This window comes from Manis javanica, chromosome 10 (genome assembly GCF_040802235.1).
Source record: "Manis javanica isolate MJ-LG chromosome 10, MJ_LKY, whole genome shotgun sequence".
Taxonomy (NCBI): Eukaryota; Metazoa; Chordata; class Mammalia; order Pholidota; family Manidae; genus Manis; species Manis javanica.
In genome coordinates, this window is record NC_133165.1 from 9,107,785 (window position 1) to 9,128,903 (window position 21,119).

The following is a 21,119-nucleotide window of genomic DNA, read 5'->3' on the forward strand; positions in this document are numbered from 1 at the left end:
GTGCGGCTTAGAGGGCACGAGCCTTGGAGGGCAGCACTGGGCATCTACTCTGGGCTCCCTCTGCCTCCCTGTCCCCCATTCCTGCTTAACCCCCAGCTCACTTATCTGGGCCTGGCCTTTAGGCTAGGGTGTGGCTGGGCCAGGACTGGAGTCTGCAATCAGTTCATTCATTCATTCATTCATGCATTCAACAGACATTCAGCACCTACTGTTGTGTGCCAGGTCTGTTCTGCATACACAGCAATGAACAGAACGGACCTAATCCAGTGGAGAGACAGACCAAAAGTTAATCACACGCCCTGGAAAATGTACAATTTCACAGTGCAGGGCAGGGAGGATAACAACACTCTTGGATGCAGTTCTGGGAGGGCCCCCCTGAGGAAAGACACTGAAGCTGAGATCTGAAAGCCGGAGTGGAAGAATGTTTCAGTGGGAGGGAATCACAAGGCAAAGTCCCAGAGGTGGGAAACAGCCGCCCGGAGAGACCACGGGGCTGGAGGGAGGGAAAAGAGCCTGGCACCACCACCTTGTGAGCTGGGCCCTCCCTCAACTGCCAGGGTCAACTCTCAGGGGGACAAGCCCCCCAGCTCCCAGGATGAGGGACTCCACCTGCGTCCCTTCTGCCCTCCAAGCCAGAGGTGGTGACCCAGAGGCCTTGAAGGACCCACTCTCCCCCTTGGTGTGGGCCCCAGCTGGCCACAGTGGGGATGTTCTCTGGCTGGGTGGACAGGTGGAGATTGCTGCACTAGCTGGTGCCTTGTTCCCACGCAGACAGGCCTGGCCCTGAACCCTGCCTCTTGCAAGAGTTGGCTGTGCTTCTTCAGCCCTTGGGAGCCTTGGCCTCCTGGGCTATACAGTGGGTAGTTCTCCCTTCCCGGGTCATTTAGATAAAATGTGTTGAGGGGTTAGCACAGGTGGTGGCACTTGGCCGGAGGGTTCTAACCACAGGGTTATTGCTTTAAGTAACCATGATTATAAGCGGCCAAGGGACTGCAAATTCGCCGCAGCCTCAGGCCGCTGCAGAATGAGAACTCCGCGTGGGCAGGGTCCTTATTTGCGGTGTTCGTAGTACACTCCGCCCCGACCCGATTTCCGGCGACACTCTTACCTGCCGAGCGCCTCAGTTTCCCCCTTTCAGAGGGCAAAAACTAGGGCAATCTCCGAGGGTTTGACTGGGGTGCCTGGCCACGCGCCCCACGCTCCAGCCAATCGTCGCCCAATCGGCGCGAGCTGAGGCGGAACCCGCCCCCGCGCCCCGCGTTCCGCCAGCTGCGTGCAGCCCCCGCCCCGCGCGGGCCTCCCGCCCGTGTGCACGTGACCCCGCCCCTTCCCGCCCCGCCCCGCCGTCCCAGCGCAGGCTCCCATTGGCCGCGCAGGCGGCCTTCCCCTGCTGGGCGGGGCCGGGGTCGCCCCTCCCGCCGCAGAGCGGGGATCCTGCGTCCCGACGGTGCGCTGCGGCCCGACCGGCTGGCGGGCGGGCGGGCAGAGCCGGGCCCGCTGGGCTGCTGCGGGGCAATCGAGCCGGGCTGCGGGCAGCGCCATGGTGAGCGGGGCCTGGCGGGCTGGGCGCTCGGGCCTGGCGGAGACTTGCAGGAGGGGAAGGGTCAGCCCTCGGTGGGGTAGGGGCGGGCGCGGGGCGGCCTGGCCGCGGGCCGGGGGTCTCGGGGCGGCGGTGGGGGCGCGGCCTCGGGGGAGGGTCTGTTCAGGATAGCCGCGCCCGCGGGCGGGGGTTCTTTGTCCGCTGCGCTGCGGCGAGATCAGCACAAAGGAGGCGGCGGGGGGCGACGGCCGTGTGGAGGGGAGCGGGTTTCCCCCTCAGCAGTACATGCCTCTCTCCGCGGCCCGCAGTGCCGCGCCCCCGCCAGCAGCCGCGCTCTTCTGGACACCTCCGGGTTTTTTTTAAATAACGGTGGAGGCGGGGGTCCTGGCAGCAGCTCCCAGATAATCAGGAGGGCTCCGGCGGGTAGGGATGGGGTGAGGGTCCTGGCGATATGTGGCCTCTATTTCGCAGGTGGGGAAACTGAGGACCCGGCGCACCGTTTGCGCCCGGTACCGTCGGCGGTGACTGCGCGACGTGGGGATGAATAGGTCTGTGGCCCTCCCACCCCGCCACCCCGCCCAAGTCAGGTCGACCCGACTAGCTTCTCCAGCTGTCGCCCCCTTGGCCGAGCGCCTTGCTGCCGCCTCGCCTAGCTCCCTGTTAGAGCGGGGGAGAGCGCCGCGTCGCCTGGCAGGGTTAAATGAGAGGGTGCGAGGAGCGCGCCTGGCACCGCGCCTGCACGTCGCCCGCGCTTAGCACGCGGGAGCTTCCAGGGCGCTTGTCGCCCCTGTGTCCCCAGCATCCGAACAGTCGCCTCGGTCACCCAACCTGCCCTGGCAGAGGCCACACAGGGGTTCACCTGGCCCCTCAGGCACGGGAGTGGGGAGGTGGGGATCAAGAATATAACATTTTAGTGTTTGTGTTGAAATCAGGGATTGTGGATCCAGGCTGCCTGGGTTTGAATCCCTGTGCACCTACTTTTGAGCTGTGTGACCTTGGGCAATTGACTTAACTTTTCTGAAACACAGATTCTTTATTTGCAAAGTGGGCATAGGGCACAAGGTCAAGCCCAGCGTTGTTTTGAGAGTTGAAAGATGATCTGTGTGAAGTGTTCAGCTTGGAGTCTGGTATATAGTAACCATCGCCAACTTTTGTCAGGCATCTACTGCCATTACCAAAGTTGTTTGGCCAAGTGGGCAGACCCTGGGGTAGCCTGTGAGAATGACCAGTGGCTGAGTCACAGGGTGCGGGCATGAGCCTCAGGCCTGTGGGAGAGCGGGACTGACCTTGGGACAGCCCCTGGGCTCTGTCTGCAGCAGCTTCCTCTTATGCGCAGGGGAACCTAGGGGGTTCTGGTGCGAGTTTCCTCTTCAGAAGGATGGGGTGGCAACGGGTGGAGGGTGGAGGCCGACATGACACCAGCCATAGAGCTGGGCATAGTCCCGTAGTAATTAGTCTCCCCTCAGTATCTGCTGGGCTTGGTCCTGGCTTCGGAGGGCAGGACCTTGTGTGATGCGTCCTTGGGTCCCAGTGCCCTTGCACCTCGTGTTGGGGTTGAAATCTGGAATTGTGGATCCAGGCTGCCTGGGTTTGAATCCGTGTGCACTGGGTGGGCCCAGCAGTGCCCTGTCGTCCCTACAACCCTGTGTTCCTAATCAGAAGCCAGGAGGAAGTGTTTGTGGTTTGTGAACTGAGGTTCCCTCAAGAGGCAGAGCCTGGTTTGTGGGCACACCTGACAGATGGCTTTTTGGGGGGCAGGGGCTTAACCCCCAAGGGCAGTCTCTGGGGTCGTGGTTGGCCTCCTTTAAACAAGGCAGCCCCAGAAGGTGGCGGCCGCAGAACAAGGGTGGCCGGCTGGTGTCCAGCTGTGCCAGGCAACACTCAGTTGCCAGTTAATCAAGAAGAAGGGACTATTTGTGGCATTGGGCCTGAATTAGACACTGTACCCTCCTGGGAAGCAGGTCTTTGGTGGAAGGGGGTGCTGGGGGCTCATTGTCTTCCCTGTAGCCCTCAGGAAAGCACAGTGCCTAGTGAGTTGCAAACCCATTGGCCCCATGGAACCTTAGGTTTTCATATTTATCCCTTCTCACCCTCCCCACAACCTGGGTAGTGGGGTAGGGCCTCATTCCCATTTTACACACTGAGAAATTGAGGCCATTAGGGGCAGCTTGCTTGGCTACGTCAGAACAGTTCACAGTAGTGAATGGAGGGGTGGGGTGGGGTGAGGAGGGGACTCAGATCCATTCTGCTTTGGCTCCCTGGGCCTTGAGGGTGTGATGTGGCCCATGGAATGGGGTTAAGGCTTGGTTCAAGGTCCACTGCAGAGGCAGGAGTAACTGGAACCCACCTGACACTTCGACAAGCTATGAGCCTCTGAGGGATGGCAGGACAGTGGGAGATGCCTGTCCTCAGCTCACTGGTGGCTGAGGTGTGGACTGACCTGAACCCACTGGTGGGCAGAGGCGGAGGGGATGGGGAGCTAAGAGAGTGGCTTCTGCAGACTGGCTAGTTTTTCCTGGAGGAATGGGTGAGAGCCAAGGGTCAGGCCACCCTTGGTGGAAAAAGGAAAGACTGGGGACCTCAGAGCGGAAGGGTGGAGGGCTGGCCTGTATGCCTGGGGGGATCCAGATGGCCTTGGACTTCCAGTGCCAGCCTTTATCCTGACTGAGATGTTATAGGGGTTGGGGGTGCACCCCCAGGGTGCCCAGAGACTGTAGGCCTGGGTACACTCTGGCCCCCAGGCTGGCCCAGCCCTCGGCATTCAGGAGACCCCTCCTTTGCTCTGCCGGACCCCACTTCTGGGGTCATCTGCCTTCTCGCCCTTCACTTGGGCAGTCCACTCAAGCTCTCTGTGGCTGTGTCATGTGTAAAACAGGTGATAAGGGGACTTGCATTAGCCATGGGGTCGTCGGGAGCCTGCAGTGACTGTATGGAATATATGCTAACTACTTGGATGATTGTTCTGTGAGTCTGTACCCAGCCCAAGCTGTGGCCCTCCCTGCCCCACCCTGTGGGCTTTCCTGGATAAGGTTGAGGGGTAGCTGGCTTGCAGGAGACACCCTGGCTCAGGGGTATGAGGGAGGACCAGGAGAGGCTGAGTGGGTGGGGTCCAGCCAGGCCAAGGGGCTTCAGGGGTATCTGGCCAGCTGCATTCATGCTTCAGGTCTCCTCTGGGCCCTGCTTCTCAGCGGCCTTCTCACCTCCCCGCCCTCTAGCCTGGGGACACAGCTGCGCTCCCTGGGCTCAGGCCTGCCCGGGAGCCACTGGCACACGGTGCTCCGGCCCCCACCCTCAGGCTGTGGCCTGACCTCCCGTGCAGGCTGCCAGCTTCCTTGAGTCTGTGGGACAGGCATGGGGACCCATCCCGAAGGTCCAGAGAGTGGCTTCAGGGTTAGGGAGCTGGTCCAGGGTGGGGGCTGCCTACTGGGATCCCCATGATGGCGGGGTCTCCTCTGACTCACCACCGTATCCCTGGGCTTGGAACACCCTGCCTACATGATTGAGTACCTACTGTGTGCCTCTAACGGGGCTGGGGATGCAGCAGCCCGTGAGATGGACAGTGCCCTCCTCCAGGCTGAGTCCACGGTTGGGGACAGGCAGCAGCCAGGGATCCATGTTCCCTGGCCCAGAATTCCAGGTAGCAGAGAGCACTAGGAGAGAAAACGAAGGAGTGCAAGGCACTGGCCAGTGGAGGGTGGGGGCGTTGTTCGGAGCGAGGCCGGTCTGGGAAGGCATCCCCCAGAGACACGTTCAGAGAGGTCCCAAATAGTGGGAGGAGCCAACACAGGGAAAAGCATTCCAGGCAGAAGGATCAGAAGGCTGACAGGCCTTGAGGTGGGAGGGCAAGGAGGGTGTGAAGAAACCAGGCAAAAGAGAGAATTTGGATTCTGTTGATGCCGGGGATGGTTCTGAGCAGGGGATCATGTGATGAGATTTTTTAAAAGATCAGTTCTTAGAAAATACTTGCTGAGTGAAGAAACAAACAAATGCATCCAGGGGAGGGCCAGGGACCACAGGCCAGGCATGACTCTGGCCTGGTCACTTGGCTGTGCCCATGGGGTCAGAGGGCCATGTCTGCCCACTCCTGGCCCGGATGGAGGCAGCAGGCAGGGTTTTGAGGTCACCACTCCTTTCAGAGGGTCCCTTTGAGCTCAGGCTGCCTCTGCCTCAGTTTCCTCATTAGTCCGGAGACCACTGGCTTCCTCTCAGAATCATGGGTTGGTTTGGCCCCTGGGGCTGCGCTCCCCAGGTCTTGCTGCCATCGTTCGATTTCCCACTTCCTGCCCCCGAACCACCCCCCTCCTCCTGCAGTACACACACACTTCCCCTTCCGAATTGATGCTGACTTGCCTTCCTGTCCAGGAGCCCAGTGAGAGGGCAGGGCCCCAGCTGGCACTGGACAAGAGGTCCGGGGCAGAGAGGGAGGCAGGGAGGGATGAGGCAAGCAGGTGTTCTCAGTTGCAGGAAGAGAGCGTGGAGGTTGGGACAGGTTCTGCCAACGCAGCCAGCAGGCTTTCTGGGGCCGGCAGTCACCTGTCCTGGCTGGGGGCCTGAAAGGACAGGCTGAGTGGGGTTGTGGGAGCTGACAGCAGCCCTGATGGTGGCAGGAGAGAGGCCAGGAACACTTGTGCACTTATGGGCACCGAGGTGTGCAGGGCCACTCACAGAGCAGACAGCCTGATTGTGGGGGGTGCTAAGCAGGTAACCGTGCCCCAGAAGCCAGATGCCATCACAGCCCCTGGACCGTGGGGTCGGAAGGCATCCCTGCCTGAACTGGGACTAACTGGGTCAGGTTTCTCAACCTCCACACCATTGACATTTGGGGCTGGCTCTCGTCGTGGGGCTTTGCTGGGCACTGCGGGATATTTAGCAGCGTCCCCAGTCTCTATCCACTTAATACCAGTCGCTCTCCCCCACCAGTTGTGACAACCCAAATAGCTCTGGACATTGCCAGATGTCCCCTGCGGGACACGGTCCTGCCCAGCTGAGACCCACAGAACAAGGGTGAGGGGCAGAGGGACCTACCTGGGCAAAGGTCAGTGGGAGTAGGGAGCAGGGGGTGGGGCACATCGTGTTGGGTCCCGTAGGTCGCTGTAAGGACTTGGAACCTTCCTCTGAGCTGCAGCGTCCTGCACAGGTGAACCCAGGAGTCCGTTGAGAGTGATGGCAGTGGCCTGAGCTGGAGGTGGTAACAAGGGAGGCAGACGGCGGGGATTTTGCCCCCTCCTGCCCAGGACCCCTCGACAGATGGGGGAATGGGTGTCGGGGTGGTACTCAGGGGTCTGGTGCCTGGACAGACACGAGGGCGTTGACTTAGCCACCTTTGACCTTCAGGCAAACCTGGCCTTGGGAGGCAGGGAGACTCCCTGGTGTGGATTAGAATAGTTTCTAATTAAGGTTGTTTCTGCTCATGGACAGCAGGTTCCATCCTGTGCAGAAGGAAGCCTGCCTGTCCCAACACTACCTGCCTGCATTGGTGTCAGTCTTCTCAAAAAAACAAGTTCCAACAACTACCTATTACTGAGCGCCGACTTCTTGTCGGCCCTCTGCGAAGGCTTCGGGGGCTCTTCCACATCCCCCAAACACCCAGGGGTTAGTTACTGTCACCTGCTCTGTTTATGGCCAGGTGGAGGAAAAGAAGTGCAGGGTGTTGGGATTCTAGGGAGCCTGCTGGGCACCTTGGCATCACACAGAGTAAGACCTGAGTCCCAGCTGTTTATCTTCTGTGCTGCCCTCTGCCCCTCACCAGCCCCATTAACGGAGGAGGATTCCGAGGCCCAGCACGGTGTGGGGGGAGTTGTGTGAGGCTACTAGGTGATGAGGTGGTGGTCCAGCGCACAGACCCTGTCCCAGCCTCCACCCAAACCCGCTGATGCTCCAGGCACCCGGAGCCTCTGCAGAGGCTGTTCCCCTGCCAGGAATGTCCTTCCCCAAGCTGCCTGGGCTTGCATCACCTGCCCTGCCCAGCTGAGCAGTGTGGTACCCAGTCTGTGTTGTTGGCACAGCATTCCTGCACTTGCAGCAACAGGCATCTGAGGTATTGACCTGTTTGCCTTCCGGCTCCTGCACCAGAGGCTGAGCTTGGTGAGGGCAGGGGCCCGTTTGTCCCACACCTCCTTGCCCTTCCCTCCCTGGAGCTCTTCCAAGCACCTACACCTTCTGGGACTGTAGCCAGCTTCCCCCTCGGGTGGTGTGTGGTGGACCAGGGCTCTTTCCAGGCTGGCTCCGGTTCCACTCTGTGCAAAGGCTGTCATCTGCATGCTTCATGGGTGTTCCGGAAGACCTTGGCTCATTACATATGTCGCCTGTTCCCGAGGGGGGTTGATGGCATTTCCCTGCTTTTGAATCCCTCGTCTCTGGTGATCATGAAGCACCGGCTCCTTTCAGTCCCAAGCCGTTTACTGAACACCCATTGGTGAGGAACTTCCAAAACATTCACTTGAGCAGACCTTTCAGCCTCCACTCCCATGGGTTTCAGGTCCCAGTTGTCCCCCTCCCCTGCATCTCAGGCTCCATGGCTGAGCAAGGTGACTGCCTGTCTGGTAGAAGCACTGAAGGTGTCGAAGGTAGTAAATGCAGGTGGGCCACATAAGCAAAGAAAACGCTGGTCACATCACAACAAAACAGCGAGAGCCAACCAGTGTGTTTTTCACTAGGATGAGGGCAGGACTGGCAGGCTTTAAGAACTGATTAAAAATAGACCCCATGAAGCGCCAACCCAAGCTGGGGAGCTGCAGGTCCCTGGCGGGGTCCCCAGTGTAGCCTGTTCTCACTTTATCTTTCAGGGCTCTCGTGTCCAGCCCAAGTCCCAGCCTCACTGAGCCAGCCGCCCCCAAGAGCTTCCCGCCGCAGAAGCCTCCCCGAGTGCTGACCATGTCTATCATGGACCACAGCCCCACCACGGGTGTGGTCACGGTCATTGTCATCCTCATTGCCATCGCGGCCCTGGGGGCCTTGATCCTGGGCTGCTGGTGCTACCTGCGGCTGCAGCGCATCAGCCAGTCGGAGGACGAGGAGAGCATCGTTGGGGATGGTGAGACCAAGGAGCCCTTCCTGCTGGTGCAGTACTCCGCCAAGGGACCATGTGTGGAGAGGAAGGCCAAGCTGACATCCAGTGGCCCGGAAGTCCACGGCTGAGCTGGAATGCAGAGGTTCCTGGGCCTACTGCAGCCAGCGGAGAGGCACAGGAGGGGCAAAACCACAGACATGCTGCTGAGGGGAAGGGTTGACACCTGCTGGCATGGCCTTGCTGGGCTTCGTCATCACATCCACTGACTCCTGGGGTCCCTGCTGTCCTGAGTCAGGACTCGGTGGCCCTAGTCCCCTCAGCTTCCTGGTGGGGCTGCCCATTGCAGGCAGTGGGCAGACCTGACCTTGCTGGGGTTCATGGCCCCATAGCGCTTTTGTTACTTGAATGTTTAGCTGAGCCTGTTTTTGATGGAGCTACTACTGTTAACGTGTGAACTCACAAACCTGTGAGCTGTAAATAGGCCCCAGAAGCACGTGCTTAAGCCTTTTTGACTTTTAAAAATATCCTGTAGAGCACATGGGACTGATCACGTTAATGGAGAGAGCAGAGCTGAGGCTATGGGGAAGGTCCTAGACATGTTAAGGCCCAAGGGCCCTGGATAGGGGCCTTTAGGAATACATATGTATGTATGTGCACACAGAGGATAGGACATGCCAAATGACCAGTTGGGGTGCTTTGGTGATTTCTGCTTGGTTAGCAGTGGTTGGAAGAACCATACACCCCTTTCCGTAGGCAGATCCCGTTGTTAATACCAGTTCCTGTTGATAGTGGAGCCGTTGCAAGGAAGTTGCTGTGGCTGCCTGGGAGCCAGTGATGGACAAGTCAGGGCATGGGTCCCGAGGCTGCCAGGTGCCCAGCGGCCGAGCAGTTTCTTGTCCCTTTGGTCTTGTGCATGCTAAGCACTCCCTCCCCACAACCCAGTGGTATTTAGCGCAAGCGTCGCTAGACACACCAGTGCCGGTGGTGGCTACCTTTAGCTGAAATCCAGCTGGCCCAGGGGAAACTGTGTTGTTGTATTTAATATCTTGTGCACTGGAGGGGAGGGGGAACGGACTTTGAGGTTTTTCTCCTTTCCCTTTTCACAAATTAGTTTCTTTCCTTCTCAGATGAGTACCCACCGGCTGGGTACTGGATTTCACTTTCCTCAGTGGGTCACCTGGGAGTCCCCCGAGCCGGCTCTTAAGAGGTCATTTCTGTGTGCACATGCACACAGGAGCCCCAGGCGGCTCCCTGACAGCCGTGTCTAGCGGGTCCCCTGGGGAGAGCGAGTTTCGGATTCTGAACTTGGTTTTTGCAAAGATGAGGGGTTGGTGGCTCTTAGGCCAGTGGCCCCCACAGCCCTCATCTCCAAGCTGCCCCTTGTGTATACATGAACTCGCTTAGATTTCTTAATCCCACCACTGTTAAGCAAGCACATTCTCAACTATGATGATGATGTGACCTGTGTAGGCATCCTTGGTGATAAACTGGAGGCCAGCCCTGGCCTTCCCTGCAGAGCACTGGCCCTTAGCACTTGAGCCGCCGGCCGGCAGCATGGGCAGGGTGCTCGCTTCTTGGTGGCCTGCAGCTGCCCCAGTCACCCCCAGCCCCTCAAAGCTCCGGCCTTCCAGGCAGGCTGATGGTGGCTCCTCTGAAAAGCATGTTGAACCAATTTGCTTTCTAGAGACCCAAGGAGGGAGCTTAGGGGACACTTATTTTAGCAGCGTATACCAGAATTGGGGGCCAAACATTAATAGCTTGGGGAGGGAGGGTTTGGCTAGTTAGGCAATGTGAGCAGAAAGGGGGGATGAGAATGGTAGTTGGGTTACTGAGGAACCCACAGAAGGCAGCTGGGCTTTAGTACAGGAGAGCAAAGGTCTTGGGCCCCTAAGGGGATGGCCAAGCATGAGAGTTGACCTGGTGGGCTGGTGTGAGCAGGACACAGTGCAGGCAGGGAGAAGGTGGGAGGTGGGAGGTCCAGGGGTGCCAACTGAGGATCAGGGAAGGCTGCTTTCTAAGCAAAACGTAGGTATAGGGATGGGTGTTTGATCCGTTCCCCTTGTATTCGGACTTCCAAGCCGCCTACCTCTGCTCTCTAGTCAGCAGCACATACCCAGGCTGTCCTTCACTTGAGTAACTGACGAGCACCTGGGGCTTTTGCATTTTCCGTCTCAGTCTGACCCTGAGAATGAGGGTCACCTGTCAGCCTTGCCCTCAGGTTTTTACCTTACCTAGTGGAATTCTGGTTTTGAAATTAAATGCCGCTTTCTTAGTTTCATTTCTTGAGATTCCGTATCTTGCACCTCGCTTGCCAGGGATGGCATCTTGCAGCTTGAATTGGGCCTGTCAGCATGATGGCAGTGCCAGGGTGAGGGTCGCAGGCCTGACAGGGCACTAGTAGGTCTCTAGGAGGAAAGTGAAAGTGCCTGTAGACCCAGTGAACCACCACAGATTAGTGCTCAGCAGCTAGTTTTTAGTGTAGACACCAGAGCCTCACACTCAAATGGCTTAGTTATGTCCTCCCATTGAATTCTTTCTCAGTAGCCCAACTGTTGCATTCAAATTTTCTGACTAGTCAGTTAAATTAACCTTTCGTCTCACATGTCAGTGCTGAAGCAATAGCCGGGGAATCGGGAGGGAAGTCTTTGCCCCTGAGCCACTAAAATAGGGACTAATTTTTCAGACAGGTCTTCAAATGGAATGTGCTACTGTTTTTGTCTCAAAGCTACCAAGTTTGTGCAATAAGTGGAAGGGATGTCATCCCTATTCAATAAAAGCTGAATGACATTCAAGTTGATTTTCTAGACCACTGAGAAAATCTTTATTTACAATAAATTTCAATAAAATTTGCATAAATATACTCCCAATGTACAATTTTCACCTGTGATTTCTTCATGTCATTTTAAAAGTTAGTCTGTCCTGTTCTCACTGTTCCTTTCGGATGCCAGCGTGGAGCTGACGTTGGAAGGCGGAGGGGTGCTGGCAGGTAGCCGGGGGGGCCCCACGGGCTCAGGGTGGTCGGAGTGCGCCTCCGCCGGCGAAGTGAGGGCTCCTCCATCCTTGCCCTCCAGTTTCCGCTCCATGGTCGCCACCAGGATCTTGAGCCACGTGTTCTCCGCAAGGAGGTGTTCTGAGGCGTCGGCCAGCTCCTGCAGCCTCCGGGCCAGCTGCTCGAGCTCGCGCGTCTTCTGCTCGTACAGGGCCTGCAGCTGCTGGCTGTGCAGCCGGAGCAGGCTGTGCTGCTCCTCCAGGGCCTGCTTCTGCAGCTGCAGCCGCTGCTCGTCCCTGCGCGCGCTGGAGAGCTGGGCCTCCACCTGCACCTGCGCGCGCTGAAGGGTGCTGATTTCCGCCCTCAGTTTCTGGATCTCTCTCTCCAGGTGGGAGATGTGCCCCTGCTGGAAGACGGCCTCGCTCTGAAGACACTCTTTGGTAGGAGGGTTAGCCAGGTTTTGGGAGGCGGACACAGGGTCTGAGTGATGCAAAATGAACTTCAGCAGGTTTGGAAGGGTGATGGGAAGATCTTCAGGGTATTTCACACTGAGGTCCTTTCTGGAAATGGAAAACAGTCAAAGACGAGTCACACCCACATTTTTAATTCAAAACCAGACTGCTACTGAAGGTCAGGCTGTTTACTTCCTACCAAAAGACATGTCAAGGATTTTACTTCTTGAAAGCAAGGAAAGTATTACCTGAGTAAAAAAAGAGTAAAAAAACCTCTGCAAAACTGAGTTTGTCTCATGTTCTTTCTGTAATTATGGCTGCTTATCTCCAATGTGCGTGTGTTCCTGAGGAACAAGCTCAGTTTCTACTCACGACCTCCCAAGACAGACAAGCATTCCCAAGCCCAAGCCAGATGCAGGGCACTGGGTGTGCGCAGGCTGCTGGGTAGAAGGGCATCCCAGGGCAGGACTACCACCCATGCCACTCTCATGGCCATCCACAGTTCTTATAGGAAAAACCTGAAACACTCCTCCATTTCTTCAGCCAGCACTTAATTACATGTTACCCAAGGGGGTGGGGGTGGGGGAAAGTGCCCCCTCAGGAGACAATGGCAACATCTGGAGACATTTTTACTCCCACGGCAGGGAAGATGTTACCCTTGATAAACAGGCTAAATAAGGGACTCTGAGGAATTAAGATGCCCGTGTGCCAGCACAGGATAACGACGGAGGTGACACATGAAGGGGGTTTTCTGCAAGGCTTCGTTTCAAGTCCTGATACAGAAAATTCCTTTTTGGAACTTGTCATTTACTTGTGTTGACAACGAAAGTTTCTACCTGTGTGTACATAATAGAGCTGAAGTAAATCAGAATCACCAGCTTGATGCCAGAGGTGGGCAAAAACAACCGCTATGTGGCCTTCAAGCACCAGAGCAGCAGCAGCTAAGGGCAGGGGTGCCCCCTAGGGCTGCTGCCACTGGATGAGGTCCCAGACAGGGGCCCCTCTGTGTCCTTGCACTGCCTCGTCTGTAGGAGGGGGCAGCAAGTATCACCTACCTCACAAGACTGCTGCAACAGTGAGGGCCACCTGAAGACCCTGTGGGTACTAATCTAAAAACCACAGCATTCCTTAAAAACCACCCAGAAGCCACTCATTAAAAGCTTGCATACCCTCTCCTCACACTAAGCCCCCAAGCCAAATATCTAAGAAAAGACAAACAGTGTCCTGTTAATGAGTAGTCCTTTCCCTGTGAAATAAAAATCACGGGAAATTAAAATCAGACATATGCCCCATTTTATACAATGCTTATGGAAACTCTCCAGTAAATGGAATAATCAAACATTTTGGGCTTAAGTATAAAGCCACACTTTCCTTTTAAGGCCTTGTTTTGTTAACCTGTAAGCTTTCAAGTGGGCCTCCCAGCCATTCAGTCAACAGCTAAAAACATCCTGGCCCCTGGAAAATGTGGGCGACGACACAGCAGGCTGAACCTGCCACCAAGTTCTGCAGCCCAAACCTGGTCTTCTAAGATGGAGAGGAAATGCAAATCATCCCCAGGAAAGAGCTGCCAAGATACCTCAGTGCATATCTGGAGACGGTTTCAGGACAGAAAATGACATGTGTAAGCATGCTGTTTGAGAGTTTCTGGAGCAGTCTTCATGAATCTACTTAATACGTGTGCTAAAATGCTTTCAAACTTTTCAGAAGTATAAAGGACACAGAATGTTAATAAACTGCTTCCGGAAAAGTACTCATTTTGAAAGTGTGATGGTAAAAGCTCTGTTTATTTGACTCTCCTCTAAATTCACTGGGAGTGTGTTTATGTACCTCTAGCATGTAAAAGGCCAAATATAAAAATGAAAAGGGGGTAGAAGGTAGTTACTCCACAGAAGGGATTATAATCCTGAGGGAGGGCAGGCTGCTCCTCAAAAGAAGTGAGGTCCTTCCCCAGGGAGACACATGACAGTGAAACCCCTCCTTCTGCCTTCTGCTGTCAGCCCAGGCCGGGCACTTGTATTTTGAAAGGTCACACAGAGTGGTGGAAGGAAAAGCAGCTTTGAGGTGCCCCTGCACAGGAAGGCCGGCCCCACCAGGAGTGGGAGGCGGCCCAGGGTGCACACTGTGGCAGAGCACAAGCTCTTTCCTAAGGTTTCTTTCATTACTAAAAAATCACAGATGTGCTCACCGTAGCAATTTGCAAAGGACATAAAAAGCATGCAAAAGGCAGCCCCTGGACCACACTTGTAATCCTCACTTCTCCTAATGGTCACTACTGACATCTTCCCTCCCGCTCACCCAGTGCACTCACAAATTTATATTTTATCAAAACACATATATACTTTTATATTCTTTTTACTAAAAAGAACATAAGCCTGTGTACCATGAAAAGGGTCTCATTACATGTTATCAACCAATCTCTTTCATTTATTTCCTCTTTTTCAAGCTGTCAGCTCATATCCTTTGCCCATTTACCTCTTGAGTAAACTGAATGTTCACTTTGGACCAGTTTATGAGGAGCTTGCTTCACTGCTGACCATCATTTATTTTTAGGAAATAATAACAGTTCCATTCCAAAGCTCTTCCCATGAAAACAGACCTGGGCAGTCTTCTCATATTCAATATTCACCCTGGACTTCTCTGCTCAAGGACACCAGTAAGGGGCTGCGGTGACTGCCAACACAGGGTCGGTCTGTGGCATGGGTTCATCTCCATGCTGGTTACATCTGGAGGCTTTAGGATGAGACACTCACCCCAGATATGGGCCCAAACACAACCCCTGACACCAGTTCTCTGAATGTGTGTATGTCTCTGTCCTAATACACAGTCATTTGCTCTTGTTGCTGACAACTTCTCCATGCAATGGCATGTGCTGGGTGTGATGACTTTACTATTTTTCGGAAGTATGTTTGGAATTCGAAAATTACATGTCATTACAACTCTGCTCAACCTCTGACACAGATGAAAATGCTTGTGTTACTGTCCACAACTCCTTGACTATGTGGCACTATAAATGGCTTCTTATAAATAAAAAGGCTCGTCTTAACAGTCAGCAGTAAGACAGGGTGAGTCACACTCTGCTTTTAGTGTGCTATTTGACAGGACCCTCCTGCCACAGGAAGTATTCCAGCAAAATTCTTTTGAGATAAAAAGGAAAAAACAAGGAAATGGTTCACTATGTTACAAAGGAAGCACTCTAGAGAAACACAAAAAGCATAGCAGTGGCTGCCATAAAGCAAGGAAATTACAACGGTACATGTCACATGTGCATTAGGAACCTAAGTGAGACGATCCTACAATTGCCGTTCCTTGTAGATACTGTCAAAGCCATGACTGGGTCCCTGAGGACTCAGCCTTTTAAAAACAAAAGCGAATGTGCAAAAAGGGAGAGAACATCTGGTTTATCAGGTGTTCAAAGGCCAAAAGTTCATTTCCCTTTCTACCAAAACATGGGCACCCACATTGACTAACTGCCCAGCTGTGGTCCCTTTGCTTATATCCCCTCCCTGCCTGCTGGGCTTTCAGGATAGTTGCTGTGCTCCTGAACTTGGAGTACACTGAGACACATGGTGATGACCCTATAGAGGCCCTCCACAGAAGCCTGCACCTGTGGGGAGAATGTTCCTGGAACCCCAGAGAGGGGATGCAGCGGGCAGTAGAGCCTCCATTTCCTCCTTGCACAAGAGGGATGAGGTGGTCACTGGCAGGGCTCAGTAAGAAGGGACATGTGTGGGGGCCTGAGGCAGGCAGGACGTGACCCCCTGTAAGGCTCAGCAAGTGAGCTGTTCTGCCCCACATGAACTGGGGCACTTTGCATCCCCAGTATACACAGAAGGCCAAGGAAGCAAAGCAGTTCTGATGGCCACATTCATGCTCCTGTCAAACATACACGCTGGGCTGGGCAAACAAACCTCTTATAACAAACACCACACCTGACACCATAACAACAAAGCCTTTTACCTTCAGTCCTTAATGGCACATGTTTTGAATGACACATTTTATTCAAAGTAGTTTAGTAGTAGCTATTAATTTACATCTCACTTCTGTGAAGCATCTTAAACTCATTTCATTTTCAGCAAAAGAACCCCATCTGCCCCTATCCTGAAAAATTTCAGCATTACCTGTTGCAGGGAAAAAATAAGACGGTAGGAAGACGGTCAACCATAAACTCCCAAGGAAGATCATTCTGAGATACATCAATCCTGGGAATGGGGAAGAACAGAAGTAAAAGGTCAGCCCAAGAGACTCCAGCTGGAAAGAACCTCAAATAACTGAAGGCCCCGGAGCACTTGCTGTGGCCCACACTGTGTCTGCGTTGGGCACAGCTCATATGTGCAGTGCTGGTGTATCCAGGACAGACATCTGTCCACTTACCTAGTGGAGATATAATGTCCTGAAAGTAAAAATGAGGTTCTAAAGAAATGCCTCACTGACACCTGAGTAGTCCAGTCATCCACCCACCCACCTGACAGGATCTGGGCAACTACTTTAATCCTGGAATTAGCTCTGGAAATAGAAAAGAAATCATTGCATAAAATATACCAAGCCTTTCTGAAGATGTAAGAAAACTGGAAAAGAAAGATTACACTCTTTTATATTTTGTAAGTCTGGACAGAGGCCAAAAAGTATATTTTCTTTTTAGCAGATTTAATTTTCTAATACAGAAAATGATATCTATGCCCAATTACCCAATCTGTGTTTATCTGCTCTTGAACTAGATGATACCCTCTCTGAGCTGGGCATGCAACTCTAGGGGCTGCTCAGAGCAAAAAGAACATTCTATAAGAGGGGGAATAGTCTGTGGAGGGCTGCTTGGCCAGGTGGCTCTAATGTCAATATTCATAAACAGTGAACATAAAAGATGGAAACCTTTCAATCATTAACTTGATGGAAGTTTTCAGAAAGCATGATGGTGGGGGTGGGGTGGGGTGGAGGGTGTCAGTGCCATGCATTTGTCCAGAAGGATGAAATTCACTTTTAAAAAAATGACATAACCAAATTATCATGGCTTTATACAGGTTCACTAACAAAATGGCACTCCAGCCTCCACCTGGGATGGGCTACCTAAAACATTAGAGTTCCGTTTTTTAAAATGAATGGTGTTGAACACTTCATTCTATAATCAAATGTTTTTCACTCCTAATTTTCACTTGAAAGAAAAACCTACCTGTAAAATTAAAAGAAAAGCATGTGTAAACATCTGCTTAGAATTCTACTGCACTAATCAGATCTTTCTGGAATTCCCATTCAGGCTTGGCATATATACCTGCATATCACTCAGACCAGTAATCAGATATTTCACACTCTATTCTTTTCAGTTAATGGCAGGAAAAGCCTTGTTCTAACGAATGGGTAAAAATCCCATCAAGCATAATTTTCTTAACCATTTCTCTAGTGCTGGATATAAGAAAACGCTACAATGACCAGTCCTCCATGCATCTCTGGGACTCCTGGTGTTCCTAATTCCCCAAAGAAAAATTATCTGGGTCAAAACCATACAACCATTTTTGTGATTTCTTACAAATGTTGCTGAAACACTTTCCAAAAAGGTTATGCCAATTTATTTACTCTAACAGCTACATTTGACTGTACCAATTTCACTTTATAAACACAAGGTTCTCTCATGTAAAAGCATTTTTAATTTAGTAAGTGTAAATGACATTGTTGTTTTAATTTACATTTATTAGATTATAATTTCTCTGCTTATTTACTCTCTTCTTACATGAAAAACCTGTTTATATCCTTTTTTCACACTAGAGTTCCTTCCTCTCAGCTGTTTCTTTTTCTTTATTATATAAAATACACATAACCTAAAATTCACCATCTGAACCATTTCTAAGTGTACAATCTATTAAGTACATTCACACTGCTGTGCAGCCATCACCACCATCCACTTCCAGAGCATTTTCATCCTGCAAAACTGAAACCCCACTGCACAACTCCCCTGCCCCGGGCTACCAGCCTTCCACTCTCTCTCTCTCTGAATCTGACTGTTCAGGTGCCTCATACAAGTGGAACTCATACAGTGTTCGTCCTTTGTAACTTATTTCACTCAGCATTAATGTCCTCAAGGTTCATCCAGGTTAGTGTCTGTCAGAATTCCCTTCCTTTTTAAGGCTGAGTAATATTCCATTGTATGGATTGACCACATTTTCCTCCCAGCAGTTTCTTAAAACCTTTTTTTAATTTCTCAAGGTCTGGAGTATGAACACCTGATTCTGAATCCCAGCCTCTCACTTACAGGCTGTGTGACTCTGGGCAAGTTACCTAATCCTTCTGTGCCATGGTTTCCTCCTCAGTAAGAAGACAGTGAACATCACACCTGCCTCACTCAATGTTGTGAAGATTAAGTCAGGTAACATGGATGTATAAAGTTCTCTCAGTAGACCACCTCCTCAAATTTGGCTCTAACCATTACTTACAGCATAAATATATAGTAGGTGAGACACATATGCTATAAAATGTAGCTATGGTCCTTCTTCTGTTTTCCTTGTTTATTTTCATTGTATGTTTTTCTAGTGGAATTGGTTCATTTTTCATTATATTTTTAATTGCCTCACTTAGGAAAGTTTCCACCTTTTAAAAGAACTAGCAAATCCAGTATTCTAGTCTCCAGCTATTTTTTCTGATTTTTTATATTTAATTCTAATCTACCTGGATGTTGATTTTTTTTTTTTGCTGGGGTTGGGGGGAACGAAAAGATATAGCTTAAATCTAAACAGTCTGTCCCAAACACTGCTTACTAACTTGTTTAAAACTGAGTCTTGTTTTTACAAAACAATGATTTTAAAAAAATTTCTGTTTACTAATGAGCCCACATACAGTACCCAGAGAATCACAAAACTAGAATACATGGGTATCAACCAACCTTCCTTCCAGGCCCAGTGGAGAGACTTGCTCCAGGTCCCAGGCCAGCTGGCAGCATATCAGGGACTGGCCTCCTGTCAGTGGCCCAGGCCCCAGTACCTTGCCACTCTGAGAGCACCCTTCTTGGGGGATTACAGGAAGTTGGCCCCTTGGGGGGCTGCCCTAGTAACCAGGTGACCGCTGCTCCCACACAACTGCAGTTATCCTCCTATGAATTCATTCAGGGCTAAACATTCAACATCAGGGAAGGAACACCTGGATTCAAAAGGAAAACTGATTTCTATGAGATTTTGCTCTTGGTTTTATGCTGACAATTAAATTCAATCAAGTCTTACCAAGGTTAGTGAAAAATGGGCAGACCCTTGCAAACCATATGGCTTAGCTGCAGAGAGGAGTGAAAGCAGGCCCACAGCCCAAGGGGCAGCCGAGCAGGCTTCCTTACCTTGCCACAGTGAACATATCAGCTGGCAGGAGACGAGCTAGCTGGATGAAGACATGATTGAGGGATGGACAGAAGCCACACCACTGTGCGTAATACAGCAGCACAACGTCCTGAGGAAGAAGACGGCTGTTACTAACGCCTGGGAAACCAGCTCCTGGCTCCCTCACTGGGCTTAGAGTCCACCAGGCATGTGATAAATGTTGTGTAAGCACAAAAAACAGTGAAAAGTTTCATCTTTACATCTTTCCAATTATGTGCTTTCTTAAGGACCTTTTCCAATTAAAAAACCCCCATGTAATTCATGCATGTTCTGGAATAAGACTATCATTTGGGTAATCTGCACATCAAAGCCAACCACGCACCCCAACAAGTGCAGCTTTGAGCATTATTTTAATAGGGATAGATGGCTTGATTTTTTTTCCCTCTCTCCTGATTCCATACCTGTTTTTGAAGGACTACTTCCCAGAAGGTATCAGTTGTCACTTCAGTGATTAGATGCTGAGAAGGGAACTGGGCAGAGTCACTTCCAATAAGATGCCTTTTCAAAGGACTGTAGAGAACACTGAAGTTTTGAATAAAAGACTCTAAGAATAAAGAGAAAATGAGATCAACTCTTCTCTAGGTACAAAGAGAGTAGCTGGCCTACTTTAAACTCTACTTTTAAAAAGCTGAGATGGGGATCTCACTTCCCAACTTCAAGCTCTACTACAAAGCCACAGTAATTAAGACAATTTGGTACTGCACAAGAACAGACCCACAGACCAGTGGAACAGAATAGACAGTCCAGATATTAACCCAAACATATATGGTCAATTAATATACGATAAAGGAGCCATGGACATACAATGGGGAAATGACAGCCTCTACAATAGCTGGTGTTGGCAAAACTGGACAGCTACATGCAAGAGAATGAAACTGGATCACTGTCTAACCCCACACACAAAAGTAAATTCGAAATGGATCAAAGACCTGAATGTAAGCCATAAAACCATAAAACTCTTAGAAAAAAACATAGGCAAAAATCTCTTGGACATAAACATGAGCAACTTCTTCATGAATGTATCTCCCTGGGCAAGGGAAACAAAAGCAAAAATGAACAAGTGGGACTATATCAAGCTGAAAAGCTTCTGTACAGCAAAGGACACCATCCATAGAACAAAAAGGCATCTACAGTATGGGAGGATATAAGGATATATTCATAAATGACAGATCCGATAAAGGGTTGACATTCAAAATATATAAAGAGCTCACACACCTCAACAGACAAAAAGCAAATAATCCAATTAAAAAATGGGCAGAGGAGTTGAACAGACAGTTCTCCAAAGAAGAAATTCAGATGGCCAACAGACACACAAAAGGATGCTCCACATCGCTTGTCATCAGAGAAATGCAAATTACAGGAAGGAATGCAAAATACAGCAAAATATAATGTATAATTTGATACAGAAAAAAATCAACATTTACACAAGCCTTTTCAAACGTCTAATGAAGGAAACAAATCTCACCTCGACTTAAAAGAAGACCGCTGAAAGGACTATTATTTTCAGGTTGAGTTTACTCTTACTTTCAGATTCTCTAAAACTTGAAATTAAAATGACATATCACCTCACACCAGTAAGGATCACCACCATCCAAAAGACAAACAACAACAAATGTTGGCGAGGTTGTGGAGAAAGGGGAACCCTCCTACACTGCTGGTGGGAATGTTAATTAGTTCAACCATGGTGGAAAGCAGTATGGAGGTTCCTCAAAATGCTCAAAATAGAAATACCATTTGACCCAGGAATTCCACTTCTAGGAATTTACCAAGAATGCAGCAGCCC

General features: G+C 51.5%; 2 protein-coding genes and 1 long non-coding RNA gene across 7 annotated transcripts in view; 1 reads left to right on the forward strand and 2 right to left on the reverse strand.

The window, feature by feature from the left end:
- Window positions 1-1,291, reverse strand: part of LOC140843975 (uncharacterized) — a 104,270-nt gene extending 102,979 nt beyond the window's left edge. For both annotated transcript variants that reach the window (XR_012121974.1, XR_012121975.1), the window contains exon 1: window positions 1,109-1,291. This is a non-coding gene — a long non-coding RNA (uncharacterized lncRNA). The remainder of the gene's footprint in view (window positions 1-1,108) is intronic.
- A 108-nt stretch (window positions 1,292-1,399) lies between these two features.
- SNN (stannin) lies at window positions 1,400-11,409 on the forward strand. Of its 2 annotated transcripts, XM_037020582.2 has the most exons (3): window positions 1,413-1,543; window positions 2,012-2,088; window positions 8,326-11,409. In XM_037020582.2, exons 2-3 carry the CDS (start codon window positions 2,081-2,083, stop codon window positions 8,675-8,677), a joined length of 360 nt encoding a protein of 119 aa, XP_036876477.1. In that variant the 5' UTR covers window positions 1,413-1,543; window positions 2,012-2,080; the 3' UTR covers window positions 8,678-11,409. The 2 variants fall into 2 exon arrangements, with proteins under 2 accessions (XP_036876478.1, XP_036876477.1); XM_037020583.2 differs by lacking the exon at window positions 2,012-2,088 and having other exon boundaries at window positions 1,400-1,543.
- Window positions 11,343-21,119, reverse strand: part of TXNDC11 (thioredoxin domain containing 11) — a 75,408-nt gene continuing 65,631 nt past the window's right edge. For all 3 annotated transcript variants that reach the window (XM_073214761.1, XM_037020556.2, XM_073214762.1), the window contains 4 exons: window positions 19,738-19,880; window positions 19,297-19,406; window positions 16,109-16,189; window positions 11,343-12,098 (listed from right to left, as the gene is read on the reverse strand). In XM_073214761.1, coding sequence (XP_073070862.1) covers window positions 11,459-12,098; window positions 16,109-16,189; window positions 19,297-19,406; window positions 19,738-19,880 — 974 coding nt within the window. In that variant the 3' untranslated portion in view covers window positions 11,343-11,458. The remainder of the gene's footprint in view (window positions 12,099-16,108; window positions 16,190-19,296; window positions 19,407-19,737; window positions 19,881-21,119) is intronic.